Below are 20,043 nucleotides of genomic sequence, written 5' to 3' on the forward strand. Positions count from 1 at the left end.
CCAGTGGGCTATTACATTGTACCCCAAGATGGGTGATTGGAGTTCAGCTTTTGTCACCAAAAATGGTACCCCTGCAACATTTTGACCATTAGGTGGACTTATCTCCAACTCCACATATCCCAAAAAAACAATGTCGTCCCCACTAGCCGACCGAACACGTAGCGTTTCATCAATTAGTTCTTTGATTGGTCTAATGTCCTTATCTGGAAATCGTTCACGGAGCCAATTAAGTCCTACCAAGCTAACTTGGGCTCCAGTATCCCATAGCATTTCCTCACACTGTCCTTCAACCATCAAGGAGACCGAACACTTCTCCCCGACAAGCTTTATCAATCGTTTTTGATTTCTAGGAGTAAGTTCAGTAACAGTTTCACTTTCATGCGAGCTTTGCACCTTTTGTGCTGCCATAGCTGTTCCAACTCCTTGGATTGTCTGACATATCGTTCTATGCTCACCCCAACCCTGTTTTTGGCAATTCCGACTACAATATAGAACTTGCCCGTGACACCCAGCGCATCGTTTTAAATCAACATGAGCACTACATGTCCTACAACACATCTGCGAGGTTGAGGAGAGGGTCTCTTTTGATTCGATCACTGTGCCCCCTTTTTCAGTGATCCCTTCTCGTTTCCCGAACTACCAGCATCACCAGTAGGGTTTCTTAGTTGCGGACAGAAGTTTCGGTAGTGTTCATCTGAGCCACATTCGTAGCAATGGAAACAGCGAGTAGCTCCATCCCGCACACATTTGGGGCATTTGTTCTGCCGCCTATTGCCAGAACGCTGTTGTGGTCGATTCCCAGTGGTAGGTTTGGCTTCTTCGGTAGCACTCGAGCTTCCTCCCTTGGACCTCACCGCCTGTCTCAACTCGTTCATCTCCACCCGTATGGTTTTCAACTCTTCCAACACAGCGTTTGTCCCGGTCGTTTGACACTCCGTACCAGCCGACACGGCTTTCACCTTGACCGTTCTTTTGGCCTGCGTCTCTGCCTGGCGTCGTGTTATATCGTTAACGGCTGCAATTAACTCCTCGTCCGAGTCCTTCTCAATATGCTGTTGTAGTTCCACCCGCAGGAGATCATCATTGAGACCGGTGCAGACGGACTGCCTGAATTGCTGCTCAAGAAGACTAGTGTCGAACGTTTTAGTAGCATCCTCTCGGGAAGCGAACATGATCTTTTGTCTCATCGCGAGCGCCCTGTACAGAAAGTCCTGCGGAGACTCTTTTTGAACCTGACTCAATGAACATAGTTCTTGGTATAGTTGTGTGGCGGACTTCTCTCGGTAGTAACCCCGAATGATGGTTTGTGCCTTTGGAAGGGTCAATGATTCAATCCCTTCCAGATATTCGCGTAACCTACAAGTGGGCTCAATTGCCCGGACCACACCGTCCAAAATGTCCATTTCCGAGTATCCGCGCTTACGACCTGCTTCCACTTGACGAAGAAAACTTAGATAACTCAAACAATTGGAGCGTTCTCCAATATTATTTGATAATTTAAAATTTTGTGTATGAAAGACCACGTTTGGTTTCTCCACTTTCTGTGCCACAACCATCTTTTCCGAGATGACGCCGGGGTCCGTAGCTCCTGGCTTTGTAACCCCCGTCAGGCCCTCCAGTAACTCGGTCAACCTCTTCACACCATGATCCTCGGTTTCCTTCGATTTCTCCATCTCGTCCTCGTAAAGAGATAGCATCTCTTCCATACCGAGTCCACTGTTTTCCTCGAAGCAACTCTCCACGGCCTTCTCTAACCGGTCGCTATTCGTACTGTATAATTTGCGTCGCAAGGACAGCAACACCTTCGTCCGTTCACCCTCTAATGCCATGGTTCAGTTTTATATCCTTCCTTCTGTCCTTTAACTTGTGTATTCCCGGCTGAGCCCCCAAAATTGTTACCTGGACAGATCTGGAAAGTGGAGGGGAATATTCAAGAATTACGGACGACAAAATCGAAATTTCCGCGACACAATTTTAATGATATGCTGAACGAACTACAATGGCGAAATACATACATGAAAGAGAAATATTGTCACATAACAGCCCTTTGACCTTTAGAAATGTGTACAATCAAAATACCATTGATATCTATAGTAATTATACCCGATATAGGCCCACTGCCTATATAATCCAAGTATATACAATAAACATTAGAGTGACTAGCCGTGCTAGTTAATCTAAAAGAAATTGACAGAGTTAGGCCTAAACCTGAGAAAACATCAAGAAATCCCCGCACACAAAGTGTTAAAACCCGCAAAAACCCAAGAATTTCCGTGATTCACATTTTGATTCACATGTCATTTGGAATGCGTGCGTCTCTCCGAATACGGAAAGCGGTTTACAAATATGGCAAAAATCTGTGACGTATTTAAAATCCCTTTAAACTTCCAACCAATCACAGCATCGCACTTTCCCAAATATGGCACATCTGACCTATTCATCGCTGACGTGACCCCAGCCACAGCCAATCAGAGCGTCGCCTGATGTCAACAATACCAACGCGGTTGCATTGTTGACACTGTGTTCGAAACTAAAATCCCCGTTTCTGACATGAAACGTTAATCAAACATATGGAAACTTTATACAACAAAAATATACCTTAGCGTGACTTCTCTGAACAATAGTTGCGAACATTACATTCCCATTAAAGAATAGTTTGAAGCCCAAAATCCTTGACTGACGCTCAAGCGCGCACAGCTGATCCAGCCATTCTGACAGCCCGAGGCTCGACGCTCAACAAATTTGCCGAAAACTATTTACAAACATCTCTAACCTTTTGCATGTCAATATACATCTGATCTACCAGTTTTACTACACATGACTAAATGATTTAAGGTTACTTACCTGGAAAGTGGAGGGGAATATTCAAGAATTACGGACGACAAAATCGAAATTTCCGCGACACAATTTTAATGATATGCTGAACGAACTACGCAGGCGCGAACTATTCCTACGACGTTCTCAGAAACGTAATCCCCGCGTCATTCTGTGCTTCGCTCAAGATCCACTCATTTGCCAAAAAAAATGTGTCCCCCTTTTCTCGATGACTCCAAACTCATACCGCCGCATAAACTCATACCGTCACACTGGTGAGTGACGTCATTAATCAGGTGCGCGTTACGTCATAGATGACGTCCTGCGCCAGCAACAACCACTGCAGTGTTGGTTCGACGACGAAGCTACAGTTCCACACATGGTGCTTGCAGATTGGAACGTTGAAGGAAGCGCAGTCGGAAAAAGACATCTAAATCAGTATTTGACCTTCTAAAAACTCCATGGGATAGCTCCACCCTGTCCTAGAAACGGTACGCTGGTTGATCGTTACCAGCGTTCGAAAATAATGACCTTATAATGCAGGGTGAGTTAGGCCTATTCAGTTCGTAATCGAACTCGCACATGCGCATTTAGCTTTCAATAAATTGTTAACAGTCAATGAAGAAGTCGGTCCAAGAATGGCTTGAATGCATCAACATTCAAATAAAACTGCCTCGCGTCGTCAGCGGCACCTGGCAGGCACCGGCACCGAGCAGATTGCGGCTTTTTCGTTATCATGATAAATCTCAACATCATCATATATTTTTATACTATATAGGGTTGACTCTGGTATTCGAGGATGTTGTGGCCAGTGCCGATTAACAGGATGTAACATCAATTTTAAAATGCGTTTCCAATGTGATTCCATGAGGACAACCCATTGTGTTGTATATCACTGGAGACGCCCGATTCCCCCGATTCCGCAGGATGTTAAATCGGGCATTCTATTTCTTTAAATAAATCATAAGCGTCGCATTTGCTCCTAGCTCTGTTCACCATCCCAAATGGCAATATTGCCAGTTGGGCCGGACAATCACGGAAAACCCCAACTATTATACATTTTTTCCTGGATAATTCTTACAGTGACCATTCTCCCATGAAATTTGCTTACGCTACACAAAATGAAAAAAAATCGAGGGGCAACCATTGAACTTTTGAGATATGTTGAATTTTGCACAAATCAGCGAAAAACACACTAACTCAGTAACTGGCACTGGACGGCATTTCAATACGGGCCCGACGCACATCCCAATTTCAGGGTACACATACGCCGGCAACAACAGTAAAATGCGTCACAGTTTCTTGTTAGCCGCCTATTGAGTAGCGCTCTAGGTTTCAGAAACTCCAAAGAACTTGTCTTTGCCAAAACAACTGCTAAATCAACACTGGCATACTGTGAGGACCAAGAAATCAATGATTTTTCAAGAACTACGGTTAGGGCTTGGCCGCGCATGAATTAAAAAGAAACTCCCTAATGAGACCTATGAAGACCACAGACCACAGACCATCGGCCGTGCACATATCACAGACCAACGGCCCTGCACATATACCACATCCACACCACCGGCCCTGCATATATCACACACCACCGGCCCTGCACACCACAGACCACCGGCCCTGCACATATAACAGACCACCGGCCTTGCACATACCAGAGTCTGTGGACGGTGCAGGGCCGGTGGTAAATGGGCTTGGTACCATACCATAGACGTAGAATATGTAACTGGAGAGGGCCGGTGATATGAGGACATCCGGCCTTCAACAGTTAATGTATTACATCCCACCTTGTCAAGTGACGGACCGAATCACAACCTATTTAAGTGGTGTGGAAGGAACTATTTTGTGGTGGACGGGGCACCCCCTAAAACACTACCCACTACCCATGCACTACCCAGTACCTTTCGTTCCGGGCCATATTCCGTGTTTTATTGCTACCCTCCTTGACCGGAGGGGGTTGGCGCTGCCCGTCCCATCAGTGGCGGGATCTTGGGATGATATGAACGGACGTCTGTACGGATGGGGGATCATCTCATACAACATACTTGATTACATAGTGAATAGTATTATGTTTTTAAAAATACTATTTCTTTATTTCTTACCCCCATCTGTCATACATGTATATTTTTAATAAATCTTATTTTCTTTGTGATGAACCCTATGGTCCAGCGGGGGTTAACTACCGGTGAACAATGGGGAATAAATGGGGGGGGGGGGGGGTACGCCTACAAGCAATCCCGAGATAGAAGCGATAGTAGCGATAAAACAAGGAATATATGGCCAGAAACGAAAGGTAGGCCTACTGGGTAGAACTTGGGGGTGCTGTTGTTCGGCGCCTTAATTGTCCCAAAAACCTATTGCGCCCCCAGCAGCAGGGGTTTTAGCATCCTGGCATAACCTTTTCAATAGGTCTATACCCGCCTCTCGATTTTGTAAGGAGTGAAAAAAAACCCTGAAGCTCATGATGTGAGTTTAGTCAGTCTCTCCGGCCCTTCCCCATGCAGAAATATGCCGTATAATGCGAATCTTTATGCAAACGTATAAAGAAGTTCCTGTGGGTAAATCCCGGGAAAATGTTCGTATTTCCCAATGTGATATCCGTCATTTTCCAGATTTCCATTCTTGCCAAAGATTACGCCTACGTGATTGAAAACGCTTCTATTTTGTTTTCGAGACCTCTCTATTTTCGTGATATGCCGATGCTGCCCTCTTGTGGCTGTTGTAGTCACTCGTGCGTCGTCCTCAGTGAAGGACACACACATACCTTCGAGTTACGTTAAATAAATATTCGATTTTGTAAGTAGAATCGCTCCGATTTCCACCCAGTATACAAATTAAGTTGTCATTGGCCCAGAGTGAACAGAATTAACACCATTTTCATGGGTCGTATGCATTGGTTGGTTAGATTTGTCACGTTTTGTGGGAGTGTCAGATCAGTAATTTTGAAGATACACTGGTGGTCACATGCAATGTATGTGTATAATGCATGCATCACTCATCACCAAAGGTGGATTGATATTCAACATGTTCAGAGTTCTAGGACTGAGTGATGAAACTTCGTCGTCTTGACTCTCGAATCGTGATATTTGCAACAGGCAGACAGCGCACTCATAAATTCCAAAAACTGTTCTAATAGTAATAACGAGCTTACTCTGTCTCTCTCTGACTCTGGTCTCTCAAATTAGCCTACTCCTCATCCAGTCATCTCATGTATTCATTGGATTGTTAATTGTACACCAAATCGGATTACATATAGTCATTAGAAGTGCACATTTATCCTGAATCACCAAACAAGCATTATCGATGTGCCATATGTGACTCGCTCTACCAAAACTAGGCGCTTGTCGCATCTGAACTCGACAGGTTGATACGGACTTGTTGTTCATTTCCCTATTGTAGACCTTTTTTGAAATCTATTACAAACTGATTTGGTCACATTTCACAAAAGGTCTACAATAGGGAAATGAACAACAAGTCCGTATCAACCTGTCAAGTTCAGATGCGACAAGCTTCAGTTTTGGTAGAGCGGGTCACATATTGACGGAAAGCTAGAACATCTGTGAACACAGCACATGCATGCACAGGCTGTCACATTTGAAAAACCGAGGAGAGCAATAATTCACCCCCCAAGCATAGTTAAGGGGGACTGTTTAACTCTCCATGATGAATCACACCCCGAGAGACAGTTATGGAGAGCTGTTAGTGTTAGAGCTCTTGAAATACGTGCCTTGGCAGTGGTGTTATCAGGGGCGGATCCAGGATATTTCGAAAGGGGGGGCGCACTTTGAGGGCGAAGCCCGAATTGCGAGCGCCGCAGGCCCCCCCCAGACCCCCGAAAAATTTTTAAGATAAGACTCCATATATGCGATTTCCTGGCATCTGATCTTCAAATATTAAGCACCACTTTAATTTGGGCTACAATTTTTTTACACCTTGCCGGAATTAGGGGGGCGTGCGCCGGGTGCGCCCCCCCCTTGGATCCGCGCCTGGTTATGTACCAGATGACAGTCGTTCATCACCATAGCTCAAGCTGTGTGTTCATCCTCCAGTTGCATGTAGTATCATAGTTTCTAGTAACTGGATGTAACCCACCATTCCTATTCTATTAGCATGCACCCACCTTTGTAGAAACACCTCCACATCACACTCACTGTGATATATTAGACAATGAATGAAACAAAGATTCGGCTGAACAAAAATAACTCAGATTGGTCAGAATCTTTATTAAAAAATCAAACCAAATAAATCTCTAAAATAACATAAATCTCAAGCCTTCTGGCTTCTTTTTGACACAAGAAGAATGATAATGTAAATGTAAGTAACTTCAAACCCTATTGATTTACCCGACTCAGTGGTACTTCTATTTCTAAGACAAAATGAATCACTACCGCTACCTGACCTAAAAAGTTCTTTGCAAATTCCAGAACTTTTATTGTGTTACATGTATTTCTAAGTACACTAGCCAATCATGGTCTAGATTGATAATTGCATGCTGCAAAGTTATTGATACAGGATGATTGACAAGCTCTGTTGCCCAAGCTTTGTTTTTCGGTGAGACTGTGTATCATGATTGTGGAGTTATCCTCTAGAAAGGCAAGTGCCTTTGGTATAAAGTTTTGTGTTCAATAATTGCTTTAACAAATTTTAATTCTACTGCTTTTTTCATGAATGAAATGGGGATTCTATCTCCACTCTGCAGTGTACTGTAAATTTCTCAAATAAGCTTGAGTCTTTAATTTTTTGGGTTTTTTTCAGGTTAAACAGTCAAAAGTTATCAAAGAAAAGGCCAGACACTCTAATTTGATAAGAGGTAAGTTATTGGTTTTTAGGTGTCCTAAAAGCGGTACTGGTGCGTTGTTGACAAGTCTTCTTATCATCCCTTTCTAAATTTGAGAACCATTTGTCTGTTTGTTCCACTACTCCTCCCAGGTCTATGACCCGATCTTCACCAAACTTGATACTCGTATTACCACTGAGGGGTCGAAATATTGACCATTCTCCCATGTCTAGGGCCCGATCATCACCAAAAGTGGCAGACGTATACATGTAGGTTGACCCCAGGAAATCATTGGGGGGTTGAAATTCGCAAAGGTCAAGGTCATGCCTCATTTGGTCGAAGGTCAGCGAGTGCAAATTCATGAACAATGGTTTAATGCTTTGAAAAAGGGGACGCCCTGTTTTCACTTTCAGTCGACCTGTATTTTGCCACCGAGAAATATACAACTAGGAACTCCATTCCTTTTACACCGGTGTTCACTATTAAGGTAGGGCTTCATACGTTATGTGTAGAACCCAATTTCACTTTGAATTATCAATAAAAGTCAACTTTAAGTACACATTTTGTCAATGTTATCATGTTAGGATTTGGGGGAGGGGGTCAAACCCAATCCTAACATTGTACATGTTGTATGGACGATCCCTTCAATTCCAATTCCACTCCACTCTTATTCCCATTCAACTTTGTGCTTACCCAGACGTGTCCATCATCTAGTTATCAATAACTAGAATATTGAGGAGTCAAATCAATATGCTGAAAAATCTATAGAATATTGATGAGTCTCACGTCAATCAATGCAGGTAATTAGCCTAATGGAGCAGGTACCAGGTAGGTATGAATTATAATGAGCAGTTTCTATCTGTAGAAATAGTCCAAGCAGTATGATGAAAGAGGCTCATTAAGTCAGATGTTGACCTCATCAAAAAATAGTTGTCCGCCTTTCCTGATTGTCAGTGCTTCATGGTTAGTTATTGACTAACCTTTCGGAAAACGAGACAGTCACGATCATGTCAGTTTGTGAGTGTTATGTGAACACGCCCGGTCGTTGTTCTGGTAACCTGTTCATTACTGGTCAATGGTCCCATTTATACGGTCCGTGTTCACTGATTGAGACCTGTTCGGTTCGACATGCACCGTGTAAATGGGATTTTAACTAGCCCGAACCGACCTGAACCGGACTTGCCAACTGCCGCAGTCTCGGGGCAGTTGTTTCTCTCAGTTAGAGGTGAATAAAGTAACAGAAATTAACAGGAAATGGGAGAATAAATGGCGTTAGTACTTTAGGTACCTGAACAATTTACTGTTGCACTGATATTTGTTTTGCAACTTGGTTTCATTTTGGTATATTTCCACACTGTTGACTCACAATCGCCCCATATGCTACTGAGAACTCCTTTTGACAATCTACCTGATAGTGATGACCATGCCCTTATGGTGGCAACAAAATGCAATTTCTCCTTAATCCTCCAGCTTTCCAAAATTAAAGCCCACCAAGACATACTCTGTTTCAATCTCGACTCTCGGGAGAAGTTTTGGTTGTCATCCGATCTAGTTCCCATGACCCATCAATGACATTTTGTAGTTAGTTATTTGTTACCAATCAAAAGCTCAATCAGCGCCTCGGCAGACTTGCAGTCGCGGCAGACAACAATTTGACATCAGCCAAGGTGACCTGAAAAAAATCAGTAGAAAGTACCATCAAATAGTTTTGGTTGGCAGATAACTTTTGAACTGTACTCGTTCTTCTGCAAGACCTAAAAGAATGAGCCCATCTCCCATGGGAGACTGTCTTACCAACAACTTATATAACTTGGCATACATTTGTATGACCTGTTCGGGCAACAATTGCCGTGAGTTTGGGCCAAATTTGACAAACATCTCTGACACCGAATTTTTGTCTAATATGATTCTCGACTTGCCTTCCATCGGGTGAAAACTGAAAAGGTAAAAAGTACATTATCTCGTTTATTAGTGTGTTGTTTTCAATATTATTTTTATGGTGGGTACTCCCAAGCAAGGTTACATCACATGTCGTACCGATTTTGATTTGACCTATACTATGTACATGTAGCATGTTTCTTAACAAGCATGAATTCCTAACCACAATCTAAACGGTGAGCACAATTGCCCCGGGCATTTTCATTTTGTTTTTGGCTCAGCTGACTTTCGTCGCATAGCTATTCAAGTGGCATCTTTCCTTCCATCCATCCATCCATCCATACGTGGACACTTTGGGCATTTTGTTTCCATAAGGCCTAGGCACTTTAAATCTGGGCAGTGTTAGGAAGAACATTAACCCATGTATTTCAGTGCCAGTCCCTTTGGCCCCTTGTTTTATATCGTCATCGTGGAGATTCACATTCAGTCATTGGCCAGTTGGACATAAAAATGATACCTAATCGTGCCTGAAATTGATCACTGTCGGATGCAGAGTGATTCCCGACCCTCCCTCTAATAACCGCATCCTGCTTATTTACATCAGTAACCATGGCAACAGGTGATTAGTCGGGCGCCTTCAATTCTGCTTCAGTACTGGTTAGCTCTTCAAGGAAGTCACCCGGTCAAGAATGGCTCTCAGTACGGTGTTAGAAAAGTGGTGATTTATTTGTGACTGAAATACTGCAATAATTGTGATCAAGGATGACTCGATCCTGGATTAAGCAGCTCTGACTATCCACATTCAACTGTTCTCGTTCCTGGAGAAGGCTAAAGGTGAATAGTGGTGTCGAAATTAGAAGCCAATCATCATTCACTCAAATGAATGTAGTCTGAGAACGATAGGCTTATGTAGGATTCAATCACATTGTCACTTTTTGCGATGGTGATCGTTCACTTTTAAGCGTGTTGATTTGTATTTAATTTTAACTCTTGGTGACCCCACTCCCTCAGTGACCTGTGAGTGATTTATTGCTTATTTGCGGATAATTCTGTGACAAATCGCAGTGACCGGTGACAGTCATCTCGGCCATTGTTGACGTCATGCCGTCATCCACATTCGACGTCACATAACGGCTCTGCACAGGTACCTGCATTTTAAATTGTTGGTTTCTGGAGGACTGTTGCTGGTGACCCTTTGGCAGGTACTATGCTCATAATCGGAGGTCGCCGTAATTTATAGCGCCCACTCCTCGCTTCGTTCAGAGGTCGGTTCATTTTCTACGGTATATCTGAGCCCTGGGAATTGGTGTTCTGATTTTTAAAATATCATAAAGTCTATACAGGGTGGTCCAGAAAAACGCAAACAGATTCTTCCACTACCTGGGGGTTAAACCAATGATATCAGTGGATGATGAATCTTTCTAGGAGAGGAATGATACCAAGATCGCCCGATTTGGTTCAGTAGTTTTTGTTTTAGAGCCTATTTTTTTAAGCACAGACAGGCTTCAATCGTCTACAGGAAAAATCGAACTGTGCCGGTAAATTGAATTTGGTAAGTAGGTGGATTAAATGTTAGGTACATGTAATAATACTGATATGAGATAATGTTGACAAGGTTCCTGATGACCATTTGCAACTAAGTAAAGGTCGTGTTAGCATGACCCAGCCTCAGTACACCATCGAGATGTATGCAACCTACAACAGAAGCGTTCTGTTTTTCTGCATTGAACCTGGCCAAGGGACTTCAACCTTGCTTCACAAAACCGTCTCTACAACCAAAACTACTGAACAGAATCAGTCGATCTTTGTATCATTCTTCTTCTAGAAAGCTTCCGCTTCCACTGGTATCAATAGTTTTAACCCCCTGGTAGTGGAAGTATCCGGTTACATTTTTCTGGACCACCCCGTATAGTTTATCATTATCGTCGAGTTTCATAAGCTTGAATATTAGGTCAGTTGTTATATTCTTTTATATTCTTTGAATATTTGCCTAAATGTAATTTTTGGAACGCGTCAGTAATTTTAAAATTTTACTTTTGAATGAAAAAGACCCATTCACTCATAAATTATTGAATGGGTGCAATCAGTCAATAGAAAAAAATGAAATAATGAAATAGTAAGTAATTTTTAATTGCAAATAATCGTGGAGCTAGGCCTGTTGAAATATTTAAAGCCATCGTCAAATTTTTATCTTCTTGTCTGTCATTGCTGTCTGAAGAAGCATCATCTTCCCACTTGAGCATCGATTTTTCATCTCTGGGATTGTTTTGGTTTGCGAGTTGAAAATCTATGGATTCAAAATGTTTCAAGCGCAGCTAGGAAAATTCTCAGTGTTGTCGTGTTTGTGGGGGACGCGAGTCCGGTTCAGCCACGTCTTCACGTCTGCTACTCCACAGTTATACAATTTTCAACCAGGACAGGTAGGGGGCGGCCATGTAGATTTAGCAGAATGAGCGGATTCTGTACAAAATATGATATAATTTCATACAAAATGGAATTTATTGAATTCATTAAGTTTTAATTTGTTCGATAGTTCAGTCGGTAGCAGTCCGCAGCGCTGTATTACCGTACCTCCTTCCGTCTTCGGAGTTCAGGCATGGCAACGATCATCGCGGCATATACTTGCTTTTCCAGGTGCTTGAAGCCCAGAATCCGCTCATTCCGCTTATTCCACTCATTCCGCTTATTCCACTCATTCCGCTTATTCCACTCATTCCGCTTATTCCGCTCATTCCGCTGATTCTACATGGCCGTAGGGGGCATGATAAACAGGGGTAGGACTCAAGATAAATATCAATTTTCCCGCTCTTCCCGGTCCTTTTGCTTGGTAGCTAGCAGTGTTAACCACAGGCTATGAATCTCCCCAAAGTGTGTTTCCAAACTGACTTCAAATGGCGTAGCCTGACCAGGCTTATACACCTGACTTGTCAGCCCGCTTCTGAATGAAAAGATGATGTTTCTTCGTTTAATACTGCAGTACAACCTCTCTATTGCAGACACCCATGGGACTGGGCCCAGGTGTCCGCAATAGGTGTCCGCAATAGAGAGGTTATGCCAAATCGTCCGATAGGTGGATTTGAAGTTCCCACCTTGCAGGTCTTGGTTTTCTCTGTGTCGACATCTAGCGTAGAACCTTTAAACCTGTTGGCTGATCGGTATTTGCTTGTGATGTTGCGTTGAATGACGTGAGCTACTTTGGAACTCAAGAGAGTGAATAATCTCTCTAGTAAAAGGTGCCCCTTTTATTGCAAAATCTCCACGACATGTCATAATGTGTGAAAAAACACCACAATTTCTGTCCATCAGCCACCTTTGATTAATAATTAATTTTTTCTAATTTCTCTACTAACGCATATTTGCCACAACACTGACAAAACCGCGTGGATTTATGAGTGTCCGTTGACACAATACTCAATAGGCCTGTGTGATTAGTTGAAAAGATGACTAAACAAATGCCGCGGCTTAATTAGGATACAAAAACACAATGCCATGGGGTAATTAAGTTGATTAATTACGCAAATATCACACCTGTTAGGCCCACTTGACTCTCCAAGCGCACGCGGGAAACCATTGTTTTTGCCTACTGTCCGTAAGTGGGAGGGAATTGGACCAAAAATTGGCCATCGCCCTGTCTGCAATTCGGAGTAGAGAGGTGTCCGCCGTACAGAGGTTTTTGTTATTGGAAATGACTTAGAAAAAATCGGGACTGGCCGGACGTGTCCGTAATGTAGAGGTGTCCGCCTGGCAGAGGTGTCCGCTAAGGGAGGTTCTACTGTAATTTTTTCCTTGAATTTTTTGTTGTCATTTCAGACCACCATGCAGGCATTAAAGTGTCCATACTTAACACGCATCCCAGCAGCGGCGATCAAGCAGAATGCGAACAGTATCCTGTCACGGGCAAACAAATGCCCAGTGATGAGCCATATGATGAAGTATGCTTCGTGCCTCTCTGATTCGCCAATGAAAGGTTTGTATTCACAGCTTGATTTTGATAGCGCCCATTTAAAAAAAGAAGTGATTTCTGGATTCCAAACGAAAGTATTATGAGCAAAACCTAAAAATTGTTCTTACAACTGAAGTCTTGAAATTTGTCTGTTATAGCTATTTATCATACCCTGACAAATTTACCTAAACAAGGTTCTTTTAAATTCTTCCAAAATCAAGGGAAGAGAACCAGGGTGGCCCTCCTTTATAATCTTGCGTGTATTTTGAAGAAAAAAGTGTGAAAATGCATGAAACAAATCTTGCATGGCCTAGTAGGGTGATCTACCCATGGGATTAAATATCTAGATAACACGGAAAAAAAATCTCGAAATTCATGGAAATATCCTGTCTGCGAAATTTGTTTGTTCCACAGTATAATTGATAAAATAAAAAAATGCATGAGTGGCTGATCTGAGTATCCAGGTGCAGTGCTTTCAGGCCATAAAAAATCATTGAGTGTGATCTGTGACTAGGATCAGACATAGGTGCAGTTTTATTTATGATCATATACCACAAATATCCCTATAAATGAAGATTAAAAAAGGCCAAGGTTTGTCATTTTTGATCTGAATTCTCTCATGACGTGAAAACGTCAAGGGTGATGTAACATTTTAGTTGACAACGTCACACCCTCACAAAATCTTTGTTTGCGACGTGGTTGAATTCGAACGTGATAATGCATCGAAGCCAAAGGACTACACTGAAAATGATCTAAAAACGGGGCGATCGTCAACAGTCTGAGTCTGGATTGAACGAGATATTATGTTGGGCAATCGCATGCAATACAGATATTTTTATTAAACCTTTGTATTGCACTCTCTTGTCATGCGATATTAACTCTGCGCAGCTAAGAAGAGTTGGGGACTGTGTCTTCTTATAAAAGCTGGTCCCTGGTGCACTATAGGCCAAATCAAATGGGTGAAGGTGCCTCCTAGTCCTGGCCTCGTTACCTCGACTTGCACCTAAATGACCTGTTTTGTTGGGGCGCCTCTTTTGCAACTCAAATGCACTTCCCAGCAACATATTTCAAGAATGCGGTCTAAAAGGCTCATTTTAGTATTAAAGAAACTAAGAAAAAAATTTAAAATGGGCAAAAATGTATCAATCAAATTGGCAGGTCAAAATTGCCTGTCAAATGACTATGTGTTAAATTTTGACTGACATATTCTTTTTGGGGAAATTTTTTATTTTGAACATTTTAATTTCATGGCCCAATTTCTGTCATGTTCTGGATCATCCTGGTGTAATCAGTGGTTTTAATTATACTTCGCCTCTCGATATTTCAAACCCCTGGTGAAATCCATGCCTTCCTGTGGCGAGTTAATAGCAGCAGGAAAAAAAGTTGTGTTCCCGCTCTGTATTAAAACCGGGTTTCGCTCGAGCAACATGCACAGTGCCCTTCCCACGCAAAAATCATTATCAAAGCGATCTTAGAATAACAGTCTTCAAGTTAAATGAGAGTTTCTGAGTGGAAGCCTATTGTCAATATGATCTATCGTTGTTAACTTAGAGTACTGATCTGCACCAGACTTTTGAACAGGAATTAAGTTAAAGTAGGTAAATTTTTAACTTAACTTCAAAATGAGCAAATGAACAATTTTTGAATCAAAAGTTATGTTGCCTGTGTAAATTTCAGATGTCCCCCGAGATAGACGTGCACATAGTCCCAGCAGCTCTCCTATCAAGCTCAATAGGCAACAAACTTGGCAGAAATGTCTTGAGGACAAGCTTATCATTCCAAAAGCGCCTGGCATGTTGTATATCGTTTCTAAATCGTTTTTCATGAGCATAATTTTGTTGCCGTTATGTTCTGCTTGTTTAAATAATGCGACTGCAATCTTCAGTCTCAATTAAGTTTGGCTTGCTATGTTTGTCCGTTGCTGTTGTCAAAACACAAAAAACAAAATATACTACTGGTATACGGTGTTGTCAACACAACGGTGGCAGGAGTGAAAGAAATGTTGCGACATGATGGTGATGTTCGCAATACATTGACCACTGCATTACTAGTTTGACAGCTGATTTCTAAATGGTCTTGAAAATTGTATCTTTCATGACATTGTATTAATTGAACTGGATCCTAAATTATTCTACTGATTTCAATTTGATCTTGGTTTTGAAAGTATTGGCAATAGAAAGTTTGGTCCACCGCACCAGCCAGTTCATTTTGCTGCAGCTTTTTCAATTTTTATGCTATTAAGATTGAGAAGGATGTTTACAGCATTCCATTGCAATGAATCACATATCACCAATGAATCACATATCGCCAAGTATATCGACCCGAATGATAGATATACATTTGAAATTGTAAAGCAATGGAATGTGTGGTCCACAGCATCAACAGTTTTGCTGCAATTTTTTTATGCTGTTGAGGAGGATGTTTACAGCATACCATTGTCTTCCATTAGAGTTTTAAAACTGTTGGCCACCCCATTCCAATTTTTCTCGAGAACTTATCATGAAGGCCTCCCTGAGTCATTAAGCCATCAGGCAATGCACCCTGATGACTCAAAAACCCTTCAAAATGCATTTTTAACTCTCTGCCTATAGCAGAGAGTTTATATGGTGGTATGGAATGACGTCTGTTAGTCTGTGAAGTCGTAAACATTGTGCCGGACCGAACAGCGCACCTCCATCATGTAGTTCCCCAGAGTGTTCACTTCACAAGTTCCACTGGCACTGGCGTATTTATTAACTGTATTGCATGCTGAATATTAATAACTCTGAATCAGCGTCCATCTGTGTTACCCAGAATCTACGGACTTTCGAAAAATATAAATCTGAATATAAATCTTCGTACCGCGTAGTAATTAAAAAATGCTATTTTTAGTTTCGCACATGTACATGCTTCACGATCGTTTCGGCCTCATGCCGTTGTAGCGTGGTCGTTTCGCCCTCAGAGATTTAGTTTCGCTCTAATGCCGTTGCAGCATGGTTGTTTCGTCCTCAGTAGATTTATTGTTTAGCCATGCAGGTTTGGTTGAATATGCCCAAGGAATATGCCGTAAAGTTGGTAAAATGAAGATGAATTGATGTAACGACCAATGGTGTACGAATTTAAGGGAGAAACTGTAACCAAAATAGGGCCAAAAAGCATGTGTGAAAATGAAGATGAATTGATGTAACGACCAATGGTGTACGAATTTAAGGGAGAAACTGTTACCAAAATAGGGCCAAAAAGCATGTGTGAAACAACCCAGTTATCTTGTGTAGCGCCAGTTCGTAGGTCCATTTAGTCAATGTCCGCGATACTCGGAACATTTCGCATGAAAATAGTCTGTACAAAATATTCTTTATGCCTAGACTGTGCTTTTAATAAAATAGCCTTTATGTGTTGTTTTTGTTCGGATATTGTACTTTCGCCCGCCCAGAAAACTAGATTTTTGTGACCTGCTAAATCGTTGCAGCACTGAGTGCCAGCCGGACTATTTTCGATAGACATTTTCGATAAACATCTTCATCTTAGACTCATTTTGTGGTCATCACCTATCCCAAATGTACATAAGTGCACGTACCTTCCTCAAAACCATGCCCCAAAAACTTCCTGTCAACATAGCAGGTACCCCCAGATATTAATTCGGCAGAGAGTTTGCTGGCAGTAGCCAGCTCTAGTTAAGTGCATGAAACAGAAAAAAATACCTGTAAAAAAGTATCAAAAAACTAAATTGGCATCCATGCAAAAGCCTGAAAAAACACTGGTCGGTCCAACTCATTCAAATGAAAAACCATGGAAACACTCACATCAAGCTCATGACCTGAAGATATTGGACGCAATCAACTTTCCACTTCTTTTGCCCTTGAAAAGACAAGAAGGGGTTTCTGCTATTTATTTTCTTGCAACCTTTGTCTATTTTTACAGATCCAGAAGAAGCTTCAAGTGCTTTGAAGAGGTGTCCTTTCATTGTGAAGAAGGTTGAGACGTTTGAGAATGGCGATAAAAGTGATAAAGATGTAATCGACTTGGCTTCGAAAGCTGTGGTGGAAGGTAAAATCTCTTTATCAATTTGGCGCTGTTAAATTGTCTGCCTTAAATTGTCCGCTTTGAATACTCTTCTTTCCAAGCCGACATACTTGACACTGCAGACAAACAAATTTTATTGTAGTGATAGTTGACAGTAATTTGCAATGAATGATAAAAAACCCGTTTGTCTGTTGGTAAAATTGCTTGACGCATCTACCTGCATAAAATGAAATAGACTTGATATTTATCAGTCTTCCCTGTGTGCATTGATCTGGTAGACAAAACCACAGACACCAAAATTTTACCTAAAGGTTCATTCTTATCCATGTTGTAGTCAGGCTGAGCACCAGGCCCCTTGGGCCTCTTGTTATTTTATTGCGCATGTCAGCTATTTCAACAGTCTTGTTAATTCTCTCGGTGTGTGGTATGGTCCTGTTGGACGAGTGTCGTATCTATTAATATGAAGGTAGATTTCCATGCCTATTATTTTCAGAATTGAAGGAGAATAATATCGACCTTCCCAAGGACTGTCCTTTGTCTGCATCCAAACTTGACACCAAGTTGACGCTGTCTGATGCTGCATCTGAAGATAATAATACTTCGAGGTGTGAAGTAGGAGGTAATGATTACTTACAATTCAATCTCTCCAACGACAAGACATTCTTTCTGATGTTACATGGCTGATTTTAGGCGGATTGCAGACTTCTTGCTACATGCTAAAATCGATAGCTGGATTGGAAAGATTTCTCTCTCAACTTTCTGTGGATCTTTGAATTGTCAAAATTTGACCAGAAATAAGCATTATAAACTTGGAGGCACTTTTGTGCAAGAGAGTGTAAACGAAATTATTTTTACAATAAAAGAATTTCGAGGCTTTTTGCCTTTGGTTAGCCTGTGATGTTTTCCTACCGTCTTTATGTTCAGGGTCAAATCCAGACAAGTGCGACCTTGTCAAGGTGCTGAAAGAGAAGTATGCGGTGCAGACGGAGCCGGCGCTGGAAAAGTTGTTCCAGCGGTCGAAGGATGAAAAGGCGGTGTTGTTGCATGAGGGGCCGTTGGAAGTCGATGAGGCTGAAAGGGGTAGTGGTATGTGTTATTGCATTTTCTGTCGCCCAACACAAACATCTAAGCAGCAAAGACAAATAATTCTCTAACAGTTTCACAGTGACCTCTTGGCAATGATGTTGCCAAGATTATGGAAATTGCCTCTTTTGTGGTCAAGCTATTAATGGGTTGTCCAGATGGCACATGAATGATAAGAAAAAGCTTTCTGTTCAGATTTAGATGTGCAAACTCATCACAATTTTCATTTCCGTCCTTGTTATCAGAAAAGACTTTCTTCGATTACGATGGTTTCTTCGTCGATCGTATCGCTGCAAAGAAGAAGGACAACACTTATCGTGTCTTCAAGAAGGTCAGACGCCAGGCTAATAATTACCCCCATGCGAAGGAGTTCTCGGGGAACGAGAAGAGCGTCAAAGTCTGGTGCAGTAATGATTACATGGGCATGACTTTCCATCCAAGAGTTCAAGAAGCGGTTATGTAAGTGGGAACTTTTGTATTGTCATTTTACTACTATTGCTCAGCTGGCTGAGTGGTGCAGTGAATCACGCCATGGGCAAGTCCTGAAAATTTGGTAGAAAATAAGTTCCGTTTGACAGATTGGCTGGCAATGGGAAAACAGTTGTTTTTTTGGTTGGTAATATGGGGGTGCCGATTTCCAAAGATGAATTTTACCGGTGTGTAAAGGATAGGAGGCGAAGGGAATGGCTGAACTGATGTCATATGTTTTTTTGGAGACGTTGGGATTTGGGAGCTGAGAATTGGAACAGAAAGTTAACCTGAACATTTTAGATCTTTGATTTTAACCAGCAACTGTCGATGAGGAAAACCAGCATCAGTGTTCATATAAAACGTCACACAGGCCAGGATAATAAAAAAACCAACTGAGTGACCGGTCCGAGTCGCCGGATCAGCACGAGATGATTTTCTACGGCATCTGAGCCCAAGACGAGGGACCGATCACGAAATCGGGGTTTTTTTATTTATAATATATCTAAAAGGCAATTTTTTCAATATTTTACCAAAAAACTTCTGACGTGAAGACGTCAAGTATGACGTAATTTTTAAGTTGATGGCGATGTGATGACGTCGCGACCACACAATATCCTCGACGCGAGGAATAAATTTATGATGTCAGAAATAGCAACAATGAAAGTGTTCCAAAAGAGAATCGTATTACAACAATGCAGGGTCCTGACCGCACAAGAACATTTCTCATGCAGTCTGGATATCATTACTGCATTGGCGGACCGTGCCTCTTCCGCAAATCTTTCTCAAAGTACACTCTGCAATGATATCAAGAGAGGCGAGTACAGCGTTATCTTATAAAAGTTGGTCTTTTGTACACTGTCCTTGATTTTTGTCAAGTTTAGATGTTTTTTTTCATTTATCAGTACACATAGTCATAGGTTATATGATAAAGTACGGTACAATAACATGTTCATACTGTTGATTTTCAGGCCGTAAATTTCCCTGCGGTACTTTTTAAATGACCCCCGAGTCATTTTATCCACTTTGAGAAAGGCCATAATATGACTGCAAATGACTTATTAAAGTTGAATGATATTGA

The 20,043-nt window shown here is 41.8% G+C and overlaps 1 protein-coding gene across 4 annotated transcripts in view; it reads left to right on the forward strand.

The window, feature by feature from the left end:
- Positions 1 to 5,546: 5,546 nt before the first annotated feature.
- LOC135491719 (5-aminolevulinate synthase, erythroid-specific, mitochondrial-like) overlaps positions 5,547 to 20,043 on the forward strand; it is a 28,668-nt gene continuing 14,171 nt past the window's right edge. The window contains exons 1-8 of one of the 4 annotated variants that reach the window (XM_064777775.1): positions 5,547 to 5,607; positions 7,567 to 7,621; positions 8,002 to 8,075; positions 13,277 to 13,433; positions 17,310 to 17,435; positions 17,905 to 18,030; positions 18,336 to 18,497; positions 18,740 to 18,953. In XM_064777775.1, the coding sequence (XP_064633845.1) occupies positions 13,283 to 13,433; positions 17,310 to 17,435; positions 17,905 to 18,030; positions 18,336 to 18,497; positions 18,740 to 18,953 (779 nt within the window). In that variant the 5' untranslated portion in view covers positions 5,547 to 5,607; positions 7,567 to 7,621; positions 8,002 to 8,075; positions 13,277 to 13,282. Of the gene's footprint in view, positions 5,608 to 7,566; positions 7,622 to 8,001; positions 8,076 to 10,234; positions 10,301 to 11,696; positions 11,887 to 13,276; positions 13,434 to 17,309; positions 17,436 to 17,904; positions 18,031 to 18,335; positions 18,498 to 18,739; positions 18,954 to 20,043 lie in introns of those variants that run through there. The other 3 variants (XM_064777774.1, XM_064777776.1, XM_064777773.1) reach the window with 3 other exon arrangements.

This window comes from Lineus longissimus, chromosome 7 (genome assembly GCF_910592395.1).
Source record: "Lineus longissimus chromosome 7, tnLinLong1.2, whole genome shotgun sequence".
Taxonomy (NCBI): Eukaryota; Metazoa; Nemertea; class Pilidiophora; order Heteronemertea; family Lineidae; genus Lineus; species Lineus longissimus.